This window comes from Semicossyphus pulcher, unplaced genomic scaffold (assembly GCF_022749685.1).
Source record: "Semicossyphus pulcher isolate SPU_LCO1_2020_fin unplaced genomic scaffold, fSemPul1.0.p SCAF_5, whole genome shotgun sequence".
Taxonomy (NCBI): domain Eukaryota; kingdom Metazoa; phylum Chordata; class Actinopteri; order Labriformes; family Labridae; genus Semicossyphus; species Semicossyphus pulcher.
This window is the reverse complement of record NW_027211726.1, coordinates 2,609,114-2,626,331: the sequence shown is the minus strand read 5'-3', so window position 1 is coordinate 2,626,331 and position 17,218 is coordinate 2,609,114. Positions and strand designations below refer to the sequence as shown.

Genomic DNA, 17,218 nt, shown 5'->3' with positions numbered 1-17,218 from the left:
CGAGTGGAAGCAAGTAAATCGAGAATAAAATCGGACCTAACACTGAACCTTGCGGTACGCCACAGGTAATGTTAGTGGTAGAGGAGGATAATTACCTGTGGTGACCGCAAAGGTTCGTTCTAAAAGGTAAGAATAAAACCAACAAAGTGCAGCGTCCCTGATGATATGATTATAATTATAAGACAAGAAAGTTTTATTACGAAACTTTGAATACATGTTGGTGAGTAGGTAAAGCAACTGTTGGAGGGTTCATTCTGCTTAATGAAAGTGTGTGTGTGTGTGTGTGTGTGTGTGTGTGTGTGTGTGTGTGTTTGTTTGTGTGTGTGTGTCCTCAGTGAAGTGTATCAGTCTCTGCAGTAGCTTCCAGCTGCAGCAGTCAGTTCAGTTTCTGTTCAGTCTGACTGAGGGAGGTTTTTGTACGACGCTTTTTCACTGTGTGAACACCCACTGACTGTTGATGACGTGAAAACTCTGACAGTAGTAAACTGCTGCATCTTCAGCCTGGACTCCACTGATGGTCAGAGTGAAGTCAGAGTTTGATCCACTGCCTGTAAAACGACCTGGAATCCCTGATGCTCGATAGCTAGCAGCATAAATGAGCAATTTAGGAGATCCTCCATCTTTCTGTTGGTACCAGTGAAAAAAGCTAGTACTAGCAACATTCTGACTGGTCCTACATGTGATGGTGACGGAGCCTCCCACAGCAGAGCTCACTGCTGCAGGCTGAGTCACTGTGACCTGGCCTCTGGACTCTGAGGATACAGAGACAAACACATAAAGCAGCGTCATGGTTTTGTCGGCTTCATTTCAGAGGGACGGATGTTCATAGAGGAGAGGAGTTTGATTCTCTGGACTTTACCTGTGAAGCAGCAGCAGAGGAGAGTCCAGATGAGGACGGAGGTCAAAGTCATGTTTTTGATGAGGAGGATTTCTGTGGCTTCTGTTGTCATGAAGGACAGCTGTCAGTCATCCAGTGTTCAACTGTCAGGACTATAAACTCTCCCAGAGCACTGGAGCATGGTGCTGCTGATGCAAAGTGGCTCTCTATGGAAATGCTCTGACCGACTCCAACAGGGACTTTAATTACCCTGATGATGCTGTTTAATAATGGATCAATCAATGAATCTGACTATTGATTAAACATCTTTTAACACCAATCCAATCTGATTTTAGGTTCATGCTTCTGGACAAATTGATGTAGAAAAAATGTCTTTGGTTCTAACAAATTAAACACTACAGAAACAAAATAGTTCCAACATTAAAACATGATCAATAAAAACATGCTGTCTTAAACTTTGTAGCATTGTATTATTGTCAGTTTTGATTGAATGTGTAAAAATGTTGCACACAGAGACTCATTTTGGTGAGTTTGTTTGTGTCAAAGTCAGAGAGCCGTGTCTCTCTACAGTGAGAGGTTTTTGTACGGCGGCTCAATGAGTTTGTATCACTGTGGTACACGTTCGGTGGAGGAACCAGACTGGAGTTTGGAAGTAAGTCAAATATTTACACTTGAAATGATTTCAGGAGCTTCTTTTCTTTATTGTTTCTTTCTATTCAAACTGGAGGACAAAAGTTTCCTTTCACTTTTTAATTGAATGTTTTTACAGGGATATAGACAAAATTCAGCCCAGCAATAGAAATACAAAAAATCATTGTAATGGAAAATATAAAGCTGGGTTAATTATAGTTTCTCACTTTCATTGTAAAATTGCATCTTGGTAGTTTGAAAGTTTAGTTCAGTGTGTCAAAGTCAGAGAGCCGTGTCTCTCTACAGTGAGAGGTTTTTGTACGGCGGCTCAATGAGTTTGTATCACTGTGGTGGACTTTTGGTGGAGGAACCAGACTGGAGTTTGGAAGTAAGTTTCTGCACAAATACTAAATCTAATGTGTAAAGTAATGTTTCAATTCAGTTTGTTCATGTTTGATGCAGAAAATATTTCTTTTTTAAATGTGACACTTTAACTATGAATGTTTTTCTTTGTCCTCCTTTACCATGGAGGTTCACTCAGGACAGTTCACTAAACAGTTCTTTACAAATTAGTGTCAGACTGAAAGTTCAACTTGAAGCTTGAAGTGCAGAAAATATAAAACCTGTGTTTCAAATGTTTTGTCAATATTACATTTCATTTTACAAATCAATGATAACCGTTTGGACATGAATTAAGTGTCATTGATTGAAGTCAAATGAACGATGTAAAGATAAATCATTCCATTTAAAAATGAACACTATCTCAGATATTTTCAAAAACTGTTTGACATTTTGAAAATCTATTGACCTGTTTGATTAGGATGGTCATTTGATTGTTACTTCATATTTTCACTTTGCTTCTGTTTTGACTCAAAAGTTTATAATACTGTTTGTTAACGCTTGTTATAATTATGCAGAAGAAGTTTTAAAATCAGGCCAAATTTCATATTTCAATTCAAGCTTAGTTCTGTGTATTTCAGGTCATTCTGTGTGATGATTGTCTCTGTGCTGATGTGCATGAGAGGCTTCTTAAAGGGAAGTGAAACAATGTGTGAGTGAGTGACTGATGGAGCAGAAAAAACATCTGACAGAAACTCCTTAAAGCACAAAATCAACTCTCACACAGTAAAGGTGTCCAAGTGTCTGCTGTTTGATTGACAGCTGTGTGCTCCCTGTCCTCTAACCTGATTGGTGTCTCCTAGGTGATGTCCGTCCCACCCTGACGGTGCTGCCCCCCTCCAGTGAGGAGCTGCAGCAGGGGAAGGCCACGCTCATGTGCCTGGCCAACAAGGGCTTCCCCTCAGACTGGAGTCTGGCCTGGAAGGTGGACGGCGGCAGCAGCAGCAGCGGGGCGCAGAGCAGGAGCCCCGGGGTGCTGGAGAAGGACGGCCGCTACAGCTGGAGCAGCACCCTGAGGCTCACTGCAGACCAGTGGAGGAAGGTGGGCTCTGTGACCTGTGAGGCCTCCCAGGGCTCCCAGACTCCTCTCTCAGAGACTCTGAGGAGAGACCAGTGTTCCCAGTACTGATCTGACTCACTGGGACTCTGCTCCTGGTTTTCCTCTGCTCCTGCTCTCAGTCCGACCCCCTGTCTCTTAAACTCTTTTTCTCTCTGTTTCAACATGAACGTGTTTCTGCTTGTGTTAATGGTTTCACCATTTCAAACAATAAAGATTTGATCATGTATATTCTAACAGTGAATTGTCCTGAGACTTTCTTTCTTTGATACAGACTGTATCATTAAAGATAAGATTAGATAAGATACACTTTATTGATCAGCTCAAAGTAAAGGAAAGGGGAAAACAAGTGATGGATAAAAGAGGCAAGACAAAAAGACAATAAAATACAATAATATAAAAAGAATCATAAATATATACACTATGTACACCTTTCACTTATTGTGGATGGTTACGTTTTTGTGCAAAAAAACTGCACCAAAAACACACACGGTGTGTATCATGGTGATATGGTTGATGATGAGTAAAGTGAAATATTGCAGAATAAATAACAATTGCACATGAGAGGTATTAGCACAGACATAATTGCACGGTATGGATGAGGTAATAAAAATGCATCAGTACATGTACCAAAGTATACTTTAATAATATGTTACAGTAGATATGCATACATAGAAAAACAGTGCAAAGCAGCTGCCATGTAGTGACTGGTGGATGAGTGACAGAGTATTGTGATCAGACAGTGATGCTGATGTTATAAAGTCTGACTGCAGATGAGCTGAAGGATCTGCGGTAGCGCTCCTTCTCGCAGGGTGGGTGTCTCAGTCTGCTGCTGAAGGAGCTGCTTAAGGTCCCCACAGTCTCATGCAGGGGGTGGGAGGGGTTGTCCATGATAGATGTCAGCTTGGCTAACATCCTCCTCTCACCCACCTCCTCTATGGAGTCCAGAGGACAGTCCAGGACAGAACCGGCCCTCCTGACCAGTCTGTTTAGTCTCTTCCTGTCCCTCTCTGTGCTCCCTCCTCCCCAGCAGACCACTGCATAGAAAAGTGCAGACGTCACCACAGTGCCGTAAAATGTCCGTAACAGAGCCCCGCATACTCCAGAGGACCTCAGTCTCCTCAGCAGGTGCAAGACGTCTGTGTTGTGTGACCAGTCCAGTTTGTTACTGAGGTGAACTCCCAGGTACTTGTAGGTCTCCACCCTCTCAATATCCAATCCCTGGATGTTCACCGGTGCAGTCCGGGGTGTCCTCCTGCAGAAGTCAATCACCACCTCCTTCGTCTTGCTGGCGTTGAGCTGAAGATGGTTGAGCTCACACCAGTCGACAAACTCCGTGATGACCTCCCTGTACTCCTGTTCGCTCCCCTCAGATACACACCCGATGATGGCTGTATCATCGCAGAGCTTCTGGAGGTGACAGCTCCCAGAGTCGTAACTGTAGTCCGAAGTGTACAGGGTGAAGACAAAGGGGGAGAGCACTGTACCCTGTGGAGCCCCTGTGCTGCAGACCACCATGTCCGAGTCAGTGAACTGTAGCTGACATCAACATATCATGCTGTTTCCCCCTCAGAGCTCAACAACTTGAATAATCTTATAGAACACTGATCTGGTGATTTGTGGACATGTTAGTCACATGTTTGGTATTTTTTCTGTGTTGGTTCTTTTTAATTCTTTTCATAAAATGTAAAACTGAGATGAATTTTCAATAAACAGGTGTTTGTGAGTTATTTGTGTCCTGTAATAAAAAAGGGAACAACTCTTCATATAAAAACTGTGACTCCAGTCTGAGACCTTTATCTCCTTCATTTTTAGTCCTATAAAAATCACAGCAAAGAAAAAGCATTTTAAGAAATCAAACGCTTCATGTTTTCTGAAGAGACTCTGATCAACTCATAATAACAACATTAACTGTGTGCCACAGTAGGTACGAGGGAGACGCTTCACAGAATAAGATGGTAGTAACTTTGTGTTGAGCATGGACCTAGAAATGAATGAGACTCTTTGTTCTTTCACTCATCACCTGAGTCAAAGTACCTGATCCATTAATTACACTTTCATTGGAATAATGGATCATCTTGGAACGTGTCCAGTCTCCTTGTGGAATAATAGAGTTTCAGTTTGATGTACTTTGTGCACAACAATTAGCCCTTTAGCTCCACTGTTTTATCTTGTTTGATGGTTTTACTGCAGAAACAGACGACTGACAGATGTTACCAACTGGCTGAAGTGATAACAGAGTTCTCACAGCTTCATCTTTGGACATTTAACTTCAGTGAGGAGCCAAATATATGTGAGCTAACATATAAAAACATATCATTTAAAGGATGTAAAGCTTTGTTTGGACCTTATAAGTTCTCAGATGATCATCTGTCTTTGTGTTTTCTTGGAATTATGAGGTTGAAATGGTACTGAGTCAGTGTGCAGGAGGGGTCAAAGGTCATGAGGCTTCTCTTTAATTGTCCCAATTTGCCTTTATGTATGGTGTGTGTGTGTGTGTGTGTGTGTGTGTGTGTGTGTGTGTCCTCAGTGAAGTGTATCAGTCTCTGCAGTAGCTTCCAGCTGCAGCAGTCAGTTCAGTTTCTGTTCAGTCTGACTGAGGGAGGTTTTTGTACAACGCTTTTTCACTGTGTGAACACATACTGACTGTTGATGCTGTGAACACTCTGACAGTAGTAAACTGCTGCATCTTCAGCCTGGACTCCACTGATGGTCAGAGTGAAGTCAGAGTTTGATCCACTGCCTGTAAAACGATCTGGAATCCCTGATTCTCGAGTGCTAGCAAAGTAAATGAGCAGTTTAGGAGTTCCTCCATCTTTCTGTTGGTACCAGGCTAAAAGGTGGTAGCTGCTCAAAGTACCAACATTCCGACTGGTCCTACATGTGATGGTGACGGAGCCTCCCAGAGCAGAGCTCACTGCTGCAGGCTGAGTCACTGTGACCTGGCCTCTGGACTCTGAGGATACAGAGACAAACACATAAAGCAGCGTCATGGTTTTGTCGGCTTCATTTCAGAGGGACGGATGTTCATAGAGGAGAGGAGTTTGATTCTCTGGACTTTACCTGTGAAGCAGCAGCAGAGGAGAGTCCAGATGAGGACGGAGGTCAAAGTCATGTTTTTGATGAGGAGGATTTCTGTGGCTTCTGTTGTCATGAAGGACAGCTGTCAGTCATCCAGTGTTCAACTGTCAGGACTATAAACTCTCCCAGAGCACTGGAGCATGGTGCTGCTGATGCAAAGTGGCTCTCTATGGAAATGCTCTGACCGACTCCAACAGGGACTTTTATTACCCTGATGATGCTGTTTAATAATGGATCAATCAATGAATCTGACTATTGATTAAACATCTTTTAACACCAATCCAATCTGATTTTAGGTTCATGCTTCTGGACAAATTGATGTAGAAAAAATGTCTTTGGTTCTAACAAATTAAACACTACAGAAACAAAATAGTTCCAACATTAAAACATGATCAATAAAAACATGCTGTCTTAAACTTTGTAGCATTGTATTATTGTCAGTTTTGATTGAATGTGTAAAAATGTTGCACACAGAGACTCATTTTGGTGAGTTTGTTTGTGTCAAAGTCAGAGAGCCGTGTCTCTCTACAGTGAGAGGTTTTTGTACGGCGGCTCAATGAGTTTGTATCACTGTGGTACACGTTCGGTGGAGGAACCAGACTGGAAGTTAACTGTAAGTAACTTTGACTTCTACATGAACTCAAACTCAGTCATTTTTCTTGTTTATTGAATAAAAACAAAACATTTTGTCTTTGAAACTAAATCTTAATATAATTGATGTCAGCATTACTCCAGTGTTGTACAGATAACATTGTGTCTGATGAAAGAAGTCTTTAGCTTCACTCAAATGTTCATAATGACAGTTAGTATACGATCATCATTTTATTGTTCTTCAAAAGTTAGATAACAAACTTTTCCCTCATTAAAAGATCTTTTTGAAACTCAGACTGAAATAAATGTTACATTGTTTAAATGTGATAATTATTATATTTCAGATCAAGAAATCTACAAAGTATTTATTTAGTGAGAGTATTATCAGTAACAATTGCATGTGTCTTACTTGCTCTTCCCACAGTCGGATCATTTCACATACTCAGTACAATCAATGGATATTATAATGTCACTGCAGCTACTACACACTGTATTTTAGCAGTGACACAGTTTCTCAGCAGTAAAGTGTCTCTTTTGTCCTGTTTAAATAGTGATGTTTGTGGAAATGGTGAGAATTAAAACACTCTGATGAGTTTGGAACGAGCTGAAGGTGAAGGCTTGTTGTATTTTTCAGAAAGTGTAATGATTGAACACTGAAGACTTTCCCGCTTGAGACGTTATCTTTAGCACTGAAACCTGTCTGTTTCATGGTTCAGCAGTGACGCCTGTCTGTTGTCATGGTTACTCAGCTCAGAGAGGGAAGTGAAACACAGAAGACCACGTTGATCCAATCTGAGGAGGAGACCCAGCAGACTTAGGCTGCATCTAACAGGGTGGAGTTTTCTTCTTCTACTTTCTTCATGTTGTCTCTCTGTTGCCTCCTCCAGTGGGACGACTCGTCCCCACCCTGACGGTGCTGCCCCCTTCTGATGAGGAGCTGCAGCAGGGGAAGGCCACGCTCATGTGCCTGGCCAACAAGGGCTTCCCCTCAGACTGGAGTCTGGCCTGGAAGGTGGACGGCAGCAGCAGCAGCAGCGGGGCGCAGAGCAGGAGCCCCGGGGTGCTGGAGAAGGACGGCCGCTACAGCTGGAGCAGCACCCTGAGGCTCACTGCAGACCAGTGGAGGAAGGTGGGCTCTGTGACCTGTGAGGCCTCCCAGGGCTCCCAGACTCCTCTCTCAGAGACTCTGAGGAGAGACCAGTGTTCCCAGTACTGATCTGACTCACTGGGACTCTGCTCCTGGTTTTCCTCTGCTCCTGCTCTCAGTCTGCTCTCTCTCTGTGTCACTTACTCTCTTATTATATGTTTCATTGATAAAGTTTGTTGCTTGTTTTATTATTTTTTTCCCAACACAATAAAAATCAGATTTCAAATCACTTTTTTCCTGCTTGTTATTCTATATCTAAAACGTGTTGATATCTTAATCTGTTGTTTTCTATTTTTGTAACAAAAATAAAAATATACAAAAGAAAAGCTTAAATAGTCACAGATAACATTGTAATGACTTTCACTAAATTCCTAGGAGTCATAGTGGATTAAAAACTAACATGGAAACACCATATTGAACTTGTCTGTAAAAAGTCAATGAAGTCACTTGGTATCCTGAGTAGCGTTCATTCACTGATGAATCATTCCTGTATGTTAACCCTTTATTACAGCTTAATTTACCCTCATATTATACACTGTGATACTGCTTGGGCTGCCACATGTCCAACTCATCTTCATAAGATCTTTCTAATCCAAAAGACAGTTTTGACAGTGATCAGCTTTTCTAAAAGATGTGACTCATCTGCTCCTCTCTTCAGAAAACACAAACTTATTGTACAAACTAAACGTGTACACGTCACTCATGACCTGCCGTGCACTTTCCAGAATGTTTCTATGATTTCGTCAGATATTCACTCAAACTCCACGAGACACTCGCATGACTTTCATCTTCTGTATTGTCGGACTTCTCTTCATCAATATTCTTTGAAACACAGAGGAGCATCTCTTTGGAACAACCTACCTCCATGACTACAATCATCACATTATCATCATTCAAAAAACATCTGAACATTAGCCAAGACTTTGAACACTTCATGGATAGCATTTTAATGCATTTCCTTGTTAAAAATAATCCTCAGTTGAGTCAATATATCTTTAATAATGTTGCATTACGACTGCTTAGTCTCAACATTTTGGTTTTTATCTTTCATTGATATCTACCAGGCGAGGTATCTTCACAAGCCTTTCTTGGCTTCTAACCTCTCCGGCACAATGTGCATCTTTTTACTAAATTGTCATCATCTGTTTTGCGTGTGTGTATATGTGCAAATAAAATCAAATATTAAATTATAACATTTGAACGCCTCTGAGTTAGAGTTAAAATGTGTTGAATGGTTTTAGAGATAAACTATGATTTAACTCAATGTTGTGTTTAATATGCCTCAGATTATAAAAACAATAAACTGTCACATCGTCAGCATGTGAGGTAAATGTGATCCAGACATGAAAGCAGTAAATTCATCTTTTGTTCCACATTCCTTAAAGACGTCAGGAACTACTTCATTCATCTATTTGTTGACTTATTTTCCTTTTTGATCACATCAAATATTATAAAGAACGTCAGTGGTCGTGTATGCTTCTTAACAGTGAGTTGAAAAAGTGTCCAGAAAGTAAAATGAATCAGTGTTAAACACAAAGTCAGAGAAGAATTATCCTGATACCATCACAGTATCACCTATATATATAATATAGATTTCAAATCATGTTTAATATCTCAACCGGGAACAAACCTGAAAATGAACATTATATTTCATGTGCTCTTTATGTGTTGTTCTCTTAATGAACTGATCTACTCTGCAGCTTTTCTACAGCAGATGTTTGTTCAGACTGTAAATATGTTGAAAATACTTTGTTCAAAAAAACTCAACATTATTAAATAATACATTATAAATAGTGTTTACGTATATTATTCTGTTATTGGAACTATGTTGTCAGTCAAACTTCAAAAGTGTCTCTATGACTGTGCAGCTGTTGACTCAGATCAGTTCCTCTAAGCTGAGGGAGGTTTTTGTACGACGTTGTTTCACTGTGTGAGCGGGAAGCTGTAATCCTGCTGACAGTAATAATCTCCTGCATCTTCAGTCTGGACTCCTCTGATGGTTAAAGTGAAGTCAGTTCTAAATCAACTCCCACTGAGACGATCTCAAACTCCAGACTGACGAGTTGTAGCCGTATAGATCAAGAGTTTAGTAGATTATCCAGGTTTCTGAAGATACCAGTGGAGCCAGCTACCAACATGTGAACTGGCTTTACATCTGATAGAAACAGTCTGTCCTGGAACAGACTGAGCTCCAGGAGACTGAGTCAGGATGATATCACCTGAAGAACCTGGAAAACATTAAGAACAGGAGAAGGGTTATTGAGACAAATCCAGCTTGGAGAAAGATGATCATCAACTAAACAGAAGAAGAAGAATCATTCCTTTAACATAAACATTTTGTGGATGTCAGAACAGTTTTCAGAAGAGAGTCTCACCCTGAACAAGGAGCCCCAGGGTGGTCACAAGTAGAATCAGTGACATCATCATTGTGCTGCCGGCGTGTCAGTGTCTCTGAAAGACCTGGACAGCCACTGATCAACAGCGGCCTCTTAACGTCTGGGAGCAGAGAGGCAGGACACATATGCAAACACACAGAGTCAGTGAACTGACATCAACATATCATGCTGTTTCCCCCTCAGAGCTGACAGAATGATCCTACACATTTACATATTTACATGGATATTTTTTAAAAAGCCATTGATTGATTAGTGGACAGTTTGGTAACACGGTTAAGTTTTCACGTTCAATGTGGAGCGTGGCACTAGACAGGGTTGTCAGGCCTCCCTCCTTCTGTTTGCCCTCACCATAGACCCCTTGGCAGGCCCATAAGAAGTGATCCATTAGTAACAGGTATAGAGGAGGGTCTCATGCAGCATAAAATCTGTCCATACGCAGATGATGTTCTGCTATTTTGAGTCAAACCTGAAGGTTCTGATGGAAGAGCAGTCAAGATGATTAGATCCTTTGGCCAAAATTCAGGTTACAATATTATTAACTCTTACTCTGAATGCCCCAGACCTCCAGTGTATCCTGGTCTCCATCAGGTTTTATCTACCTGGGTATACATACCCTCTAGTATCTCTCTAGTATAAACCAAGCTAATTGTGTGCCCCTGATTCACAAGGTCAGAGTGGACGTGCCTTTCCACTGTCCCAGGTTCTGATTCATTCATTTAATTTTGTTTATGTCTGATTCATATTTTCTTTCAACCAAATATAGTGGAAATATGTTTAATCAAGTGTAAGGTCAAAGGTCATGAACAACTCTTTCTTGTCCTACACTGATTGTCTGACAAAACAGATTAGATAATATTATTATAATTGACCCTTCGCTAAGTCCCACCCCCATTGGTTACTGTTGCTACGCCTGTGAAGCTGACACACCAGCATGTAAATATTATGGCATTTCCAACTATAACAGTGAGAGGTGTTCCAAGGGAAATAAGAGCAAATGTCTGGAAAAATAGAGCGTTGAGAATGAAGAGAACGTAAAAATGGAGGCAACAGCTCACAGGTATGAATGTGAGCGACAGTCACCCCGCGTCTTGACAATTCATGTTCAGGACAATCACACAGGATCAACAACGTTCTTGCACAGCAGGGTAAGTCAATATATTGTGTAGCGTGGCATCAGGATAGGCCTGATCCAGGCCTGACCTGGTCATTTGACCCCACCAGGAAGAGAGCTAGATCACTAGCTCTGCTCTGGATCAAAGTGGATACTGAAGGGGAATCAGAGAGAGGGACACACTCCAATGAACTGAGTTGATTGTGGCTTTGTTTTATAAATTTGCATTTAGAATAATATGTGTATGATTATTATCCAAATGCTTCATTAAAGTACTGTGACACAGCAAGAGAGAACTTGCACCCCAAACTCCTGTAAAGAGACGCAGGAGTGTGTGAAGGTCTCTGCTGCCCAGCTCTTCCCCCTCTCCCTCACACAGAGAGGAGAAGGGAGGGGTGAAACAGAGCTAACCCAGGACAGAGAAGATGTTGATTCATCACTGTGGCTCTTTTATTTGGTTTAATAGTCTGTAAACACACGCACACATATATATATGCACACACATATCCACACATATACATTCACATATAAATGTGTGTTCACCATGATATGCTTATTGCTGAATTAACTATTACTTTCATGAAGTGTTTATTTAATCTCATTCTGTGTATCATAACCCAGCGATGTTTGGAGTCTACACGCAGCTGAGAGTCCAGAGGTATCGAAATATGGGGGGTTTATATTGATGAGATTGACTACTTTAAGTTTAGGTAGAAATAGTTTATTCGATAAGAATGTTTTGGACAAAGGATTGGTCAACTTCGCGCCGTTTTGCTTGGACACTGCCCTCGGGAGAAGAGACCCTTTAAATAAGAGACGACACCCCAAGATCTCTCTTTACGCTCTTACCCTCTTTTCTCTCTTTTCACCCTTCTCGTTCCTGCATCCTCTTCGACCGGGCAGATGACCAGCACCACACCCTGCTCTGGAAATTTTTAACCCTTTCTTTATCTTTTAAGTTTTGCCCCGCGAGAAGGCCCAGAGCCTGTGTGCGCCATGGCGCGCTGAAGACCTCGCGAGTAGACATTGCCCCAAGTAAACTTCAAGCTGTTCTAGCCCTGTGTCCCAAGAACTGAAGACAACAGCTCTCTTTTTGCTCCAATCCTTGCGCTCTGAACTGCCTCAAACTCAGAGCCCAGAAGACGCACCCAGCCTCCATCCAGTACCAGTCACAACACGGAGTGACCTGCGCATTGTCATCTAGAGAGACCGAACCGGCCGTGCCGTGATGTTACCCGGGTCTAAGCCCAGGGCACCTGAAGCTCCAGGCCACGCCGGTCCGACGGCCTCCATGCGCCTTACCGACAGCGCGGTTGACCCTCTCTTCCATCAGAATAGGTCTAACTTTGCTTTACTGTATATCGGAGTTGATGTGGTAGTATTAAGGGTATTAGGGGTTAGAGTAGAACTTTAGCAAAGATACCTCCCAATAGCTGCTGCACCGTGCTCCCTTTATAGGTTTCATGTTCAGTCCATCTTTCCATCATATTCATCCTGTTATTAATCGTTTTCATGCTCATCACCATATTCATTTCTCTCATGTATATTTAGCCCGTGTAGACTGTAACTGTCACTGTAACTGTTGTCCTCACTTTTTCTCTTGTTTACCCATTTGGCCTCTTTGATGCCTCTTTTGAGGTCACTAACATATTCTTACATCACATGTGTTCTAGAACAGGTAACAGGTAGAGGGTACACATTAATGTCAGTCAGCTGCTGTGCTGTACAGACACCATGGAGCAGATTGTAATTTAAGCTCTTTGGACCATATCTGAAATTTATTGTGCTTTAATGAAGAGAACATTGTTTTAATCTGCTTTCCTGCTGAATGCTTCAATTATGAACTTTAATTTTCTGTGTCAGTGTCTTTACCTCAATGAAGGATATCATATTTGTCAGTCAGCCTCTGAGTTAAACTGTGTGTGTGTGTGTGTGTGTGTGTGTGTGTGTCCTCAGTGAAGTGTATCAGTCTCTGCAGTAGCTTCCAGCTGCAGCAGTCAGTTCAGTTTCTGTTCAGTCTGACTGAGGGAGGTTTTTGTACGATGCTTTTTCACTGTGTGAACACAGCTTGACTGTTGATGATGTGAACACTCTGACAGTAGTAAACTGCTGCATCTTCAGCCTGGACTCCACTGATGGTCAGAGTGAAGTCAGAGTTTGATCCACTGCCTGTAAAACGACCTGGAATCCCTGATGCTCGATAGCTAGCAGCATAAATGAGCAATTTAGGAGTTCCTCCATCTTTCTGTTGGTACCAGCCTAAGTAGTGGTAGCTACTATAAACATTCTGACTGGTCCTACATGTGATGGTGACGGAGCCTCCCACAGCAGAGCTCACTGCTGCAGGCTGAGTCACTGTGACCTGGCCTCTGGACTCTGAGGATACAGAGACAAACACATAAAGCAGCGTCATGGTTTTGTCGGCTTCATTTCAGAGGGACGGATGTTCATAGAGGAGAGGAGTTTGATTCTCTGGACTTTACCTGTGAAGCAGCAGCAGAGGAGAGTCCAGATGAGGACGGAGGTCAAAGTCATGTTTTTGATGAGGAGGATTTCTGTGGCTTCTGTTGTCATGAAGGACAGCTGTCAGTCATCCAGTGTTCAACTGTCAGGACTATAAACTCTCCCAGAGCACTGGAGCATGGTGCTGCTGATGCAAAGTGGCTCTCTATGGAAATGCTCTGACCGACTCCAACAGGGACCCCTGATTGGGTTATGTATGTTGTGGTTATGTAACTAATATTACATATACTGAGCAAACTGACACAAACACATTACCAAAGTCAGAGAGCCGTGTCTCTGCGGTGAGAGTTTTTTGTACGGCGGCTCGATGAGTTTGTGTCACTGTGGTGGACTTTTGGTGGAGGAACCAGACGGCATGTTGGACATAAGTTTCTGCACAAATACTAAATTTAATGTGTAAAGGCATTTTTAAGTTCAGCACTCTGTTTGAAGTTGTCTTTTTTTAAAGTCATAATATCTTGGTTCAGAGCCATTTCATTAAACACGTCTTTACACATTTCTGCATACTGATATTCAAACCGCTTCAAGCTTGTTCTGCCTTCACACCGTCAACAGCCGTGGCTGAAGGCATTATATTTCTCAGAAACACCTTGAGGGAATTTCTTCAACAAACGTTGTCTTGGACTAAAGAGTGATCTGATTAGATTTTGGTAGTCAAAGGTCAAAGGTCAGGCTCACTGTGTCCCACACACCACCTCTCTGGTTATAACTCAAGAATTCCTACACTAATTATGTTTCAATTACAACGTTACAATGTTACAATTTAATTTAACAGACGTTTTTGTCCAAAGCGACGCACATCTGAGAGTTAATCCAACACAAGCAACGATCAAGACAGGAGGGAACAAAGTCAGTAAGAGCCAACAAACAGCTTCAAGTGCGATCGGACACTGGTGCCAACAGGCAGTGTAGAGGACGTTGTCTTTATTTTAATAATAATCTTCATCAGCAACATCAACAAGATGAGTATAGTCATCATCATCATGAAAATCCTAGTCAGCATGAACTTTAGAAAACATTATTAAGTGAAATTATATATGATCATCTGTATTAACCTGCTTGTTGAAAGAGTTTACATAAAACTGATGATGATAAAAATGTTTTAATAAATTTAGTGTTATTAGTGTCAATTGTTTGAATGACATGTTTATAATGAGGTTTGTTTAGTTCTGTTGTTGTCTTTCAGTCTCTGTGCAGCTGTTGACTCAGATCAGTTCCTCTAAGCTGAGGGAGGTTTTTGTACGACATTGTATCACTGTGTGCACGGCCAGCTGTAACCCTGCTGACAGTAATAATCTCCTGCATCTTCAGTCTGGACTCCTCTGATGGTTAAAGTGAAGTCAGTTCCAGATCCACTCCCACTGAAACGATCTGAAACTCCAGACTGACGAGTTGTAGCCAAATAAATCAAGAGTTTGGGAGATTCTCCAGGTTTCTGAAGATACCAGTGAAGGTAGTTACTGACGGTTGAACTGGCTTTACATCTGATAGAAACAGTCTGTCCTGGAACAACAGACTGAGTTCCAGGAGACTGAGTCAGGATGATATCTCCTGAAGAACCTGGAAAACATTAAGAACAGGAGAAGAGTTATTGAGACAAATCCAGCTTGGAGAAAGATGATCATCAACTAAACAGAAGAAGAAGAATCATTCCTTTAACATAGAACAGTTCATAGAAGATTTCAAAACAGTTTTCAGCAGAGAGTCTCACCCTGAACAAGGAGCCCCAGGGTGGTCACAAGTAGAATCAGTGACATCATCATTGTGCTGCCGGCGTGTCAGTGTCTCTGAAAGACCTGGACAGCCACTGATCAACAGCGGCCTCTTAACGTCTGGGAGCAGAGAGGCAGGACACATATGCAAACACACAGAGTCAGTGAACTGTAGCTGACATCAACATATCATGCTGTTTCCCCCTCAGAGCTGACAGAATGATCCTACACATTTACATATTTACATGGGTAGCATTTTAAATAAATTAATCCTTTAATTAGAGGACAGTTTGGTAACATGGTTAAGTTTTCATGTTCAATGTGGAGCGTGGCACTAGACAGGGTTGTCAGGCCTCCCTCCATCTGTTTGCCCTCACCATAGAACCCTTGGCAGGCCCATAAGAAGTGATCCATTTGTAACAGGTATAGAGGAGGGTCTCATGCAGCATAAAATCTGTCCATACGCAGATGATGTTCTGCTATTTTGAGTCAAACCTGGAGGTTCTGATGGAAGAGCAGTCAAGATGGCCCAAATTCAGGTTACAATATTAATAACTCTTACTCTGAATGCCCCAGACTTCCAGTGTATCCTGGTGTCCATCCACATTGTTGGTCTCCATCAGGTGTTATCTACCTGATGGAGGAGCGGCTGTGGCTCAGTGGTAGAGTCGGTCGTCTTTCAATCGGAAGGTCGGAGGTTCGATCCCCAGCTCCGTCAGGCATGTCGAAGTGCTCTGAAGACACTGAACCCCAAATTGCCAATGGGTATGAATGTGGTATCTGATTGACAGTTGCGCACTTTACGTAGCAGCCTCTGCCATCAGTGTGTGAATGAGTGAATGTGATATGTAGTGTAAAAGCAGCTTTGAGTGGTCGCAAAGACTAGAACATAACAAGACTAGCGCTATATAAGTACAGTCCATTTACCATTTACCATTTACCTGGGTAAACACATCTCCAACTCCCTCTCTAGCATGAACCAAGCTTACTGTGTGCCCCTTATTCACAAGACCATATCGTTTTCCACTGTCTGTCCCAGGTTCTGATTCATTCATTTCATTTTATTCATTTCTGTTTCATGTTTTCTTTCAACCAAATGAAGTGGAAATACCTTGAAGCACATGTAGGGTCAAAGGTCATGACCAACTGTTAAGTCATGAGTCCTTGGACTGTGCTTTTTTTCTCTTTTACGTTCTTTTCTTGGTTTGGTATATTTCGGATCATAGTTTAAAATCATGTAAATAATTAAGTAGCGCACAAGAGGTCAGCGTTGAGCCGATTGAGAGGTGTGGCAGCTCAGGCTCCAGGCGTGCAGGTAGAGAGAGAGAGGCTTTGATTAGGAGGTTCACCTGTGCAGCTGCGTTTTGTCTTTTGTTTGCCCAGCATGGCAGGCTCCTTCAGGGAGAAACGTGCCGATGAAAAGTTTGTTTGCATCAATGCTTAGAGCACAGAGACGCTATTGGTATGTATATGTTTGATTGATTGTAGATAATATGATCTGTTAGTCGGCACGAGAACAGTTGAAGTTTGATGTGGTGTTATGTTGTGCAGGCGGTCTGCTTGATTCATTCATTCATTGTTACTTTGGTTATTTTGGATTGTGTGTAACTTTGTGTGACTGCGCTGCATTAGAATCAGATATGTTTGATCGCTTTATGTAGCATTTAATGCGATAATCTGTGGTTGATGCCTGAATTATTTAAGGCGGCTGATGTTAGTTTGGAGCCTTGTTG

At 41.9% G+C, this 17,218-nt stretch overlaps 2 gene segments (V, D, J or C); both read left to right on the top strand.

Moving 5' to 3' along the window:
- Positions 1 to 1,450: 1,450 nt before the first annotated feature.
- LOC138608609 (Ig kappa-b4 chain C region-like) lies at positions 1,451 to 2,996 on the top strand (the record flags this gene model as incomplete). The annotated part of the segment is given in 2 exon segments: positions 1,451 to 1,490; positions 2,671 to 2,996. Coding segments are annotated over 2 exon segments (366 nt in total), but the record flags the coding sequence as incomplete, so codon positions are not given.
- A 2,637-nt stretch (positions 2,997 to 5,633) lies between these two features.
- On the top strand, positions 5,634 to 7,945 carry LOC138608608 (Ig kappa-b4 chain C region-like). The segment is given in 3 exon segments: positions 5,634 to 5,669; positions 6,543 to 6,618; positions 7,484 to 7,945. Coding segments are annotated over 3 exon segments (441 nt in total).
- Positions 7,946 to 17,218: the final 9,273 nt, after the last annotated feature.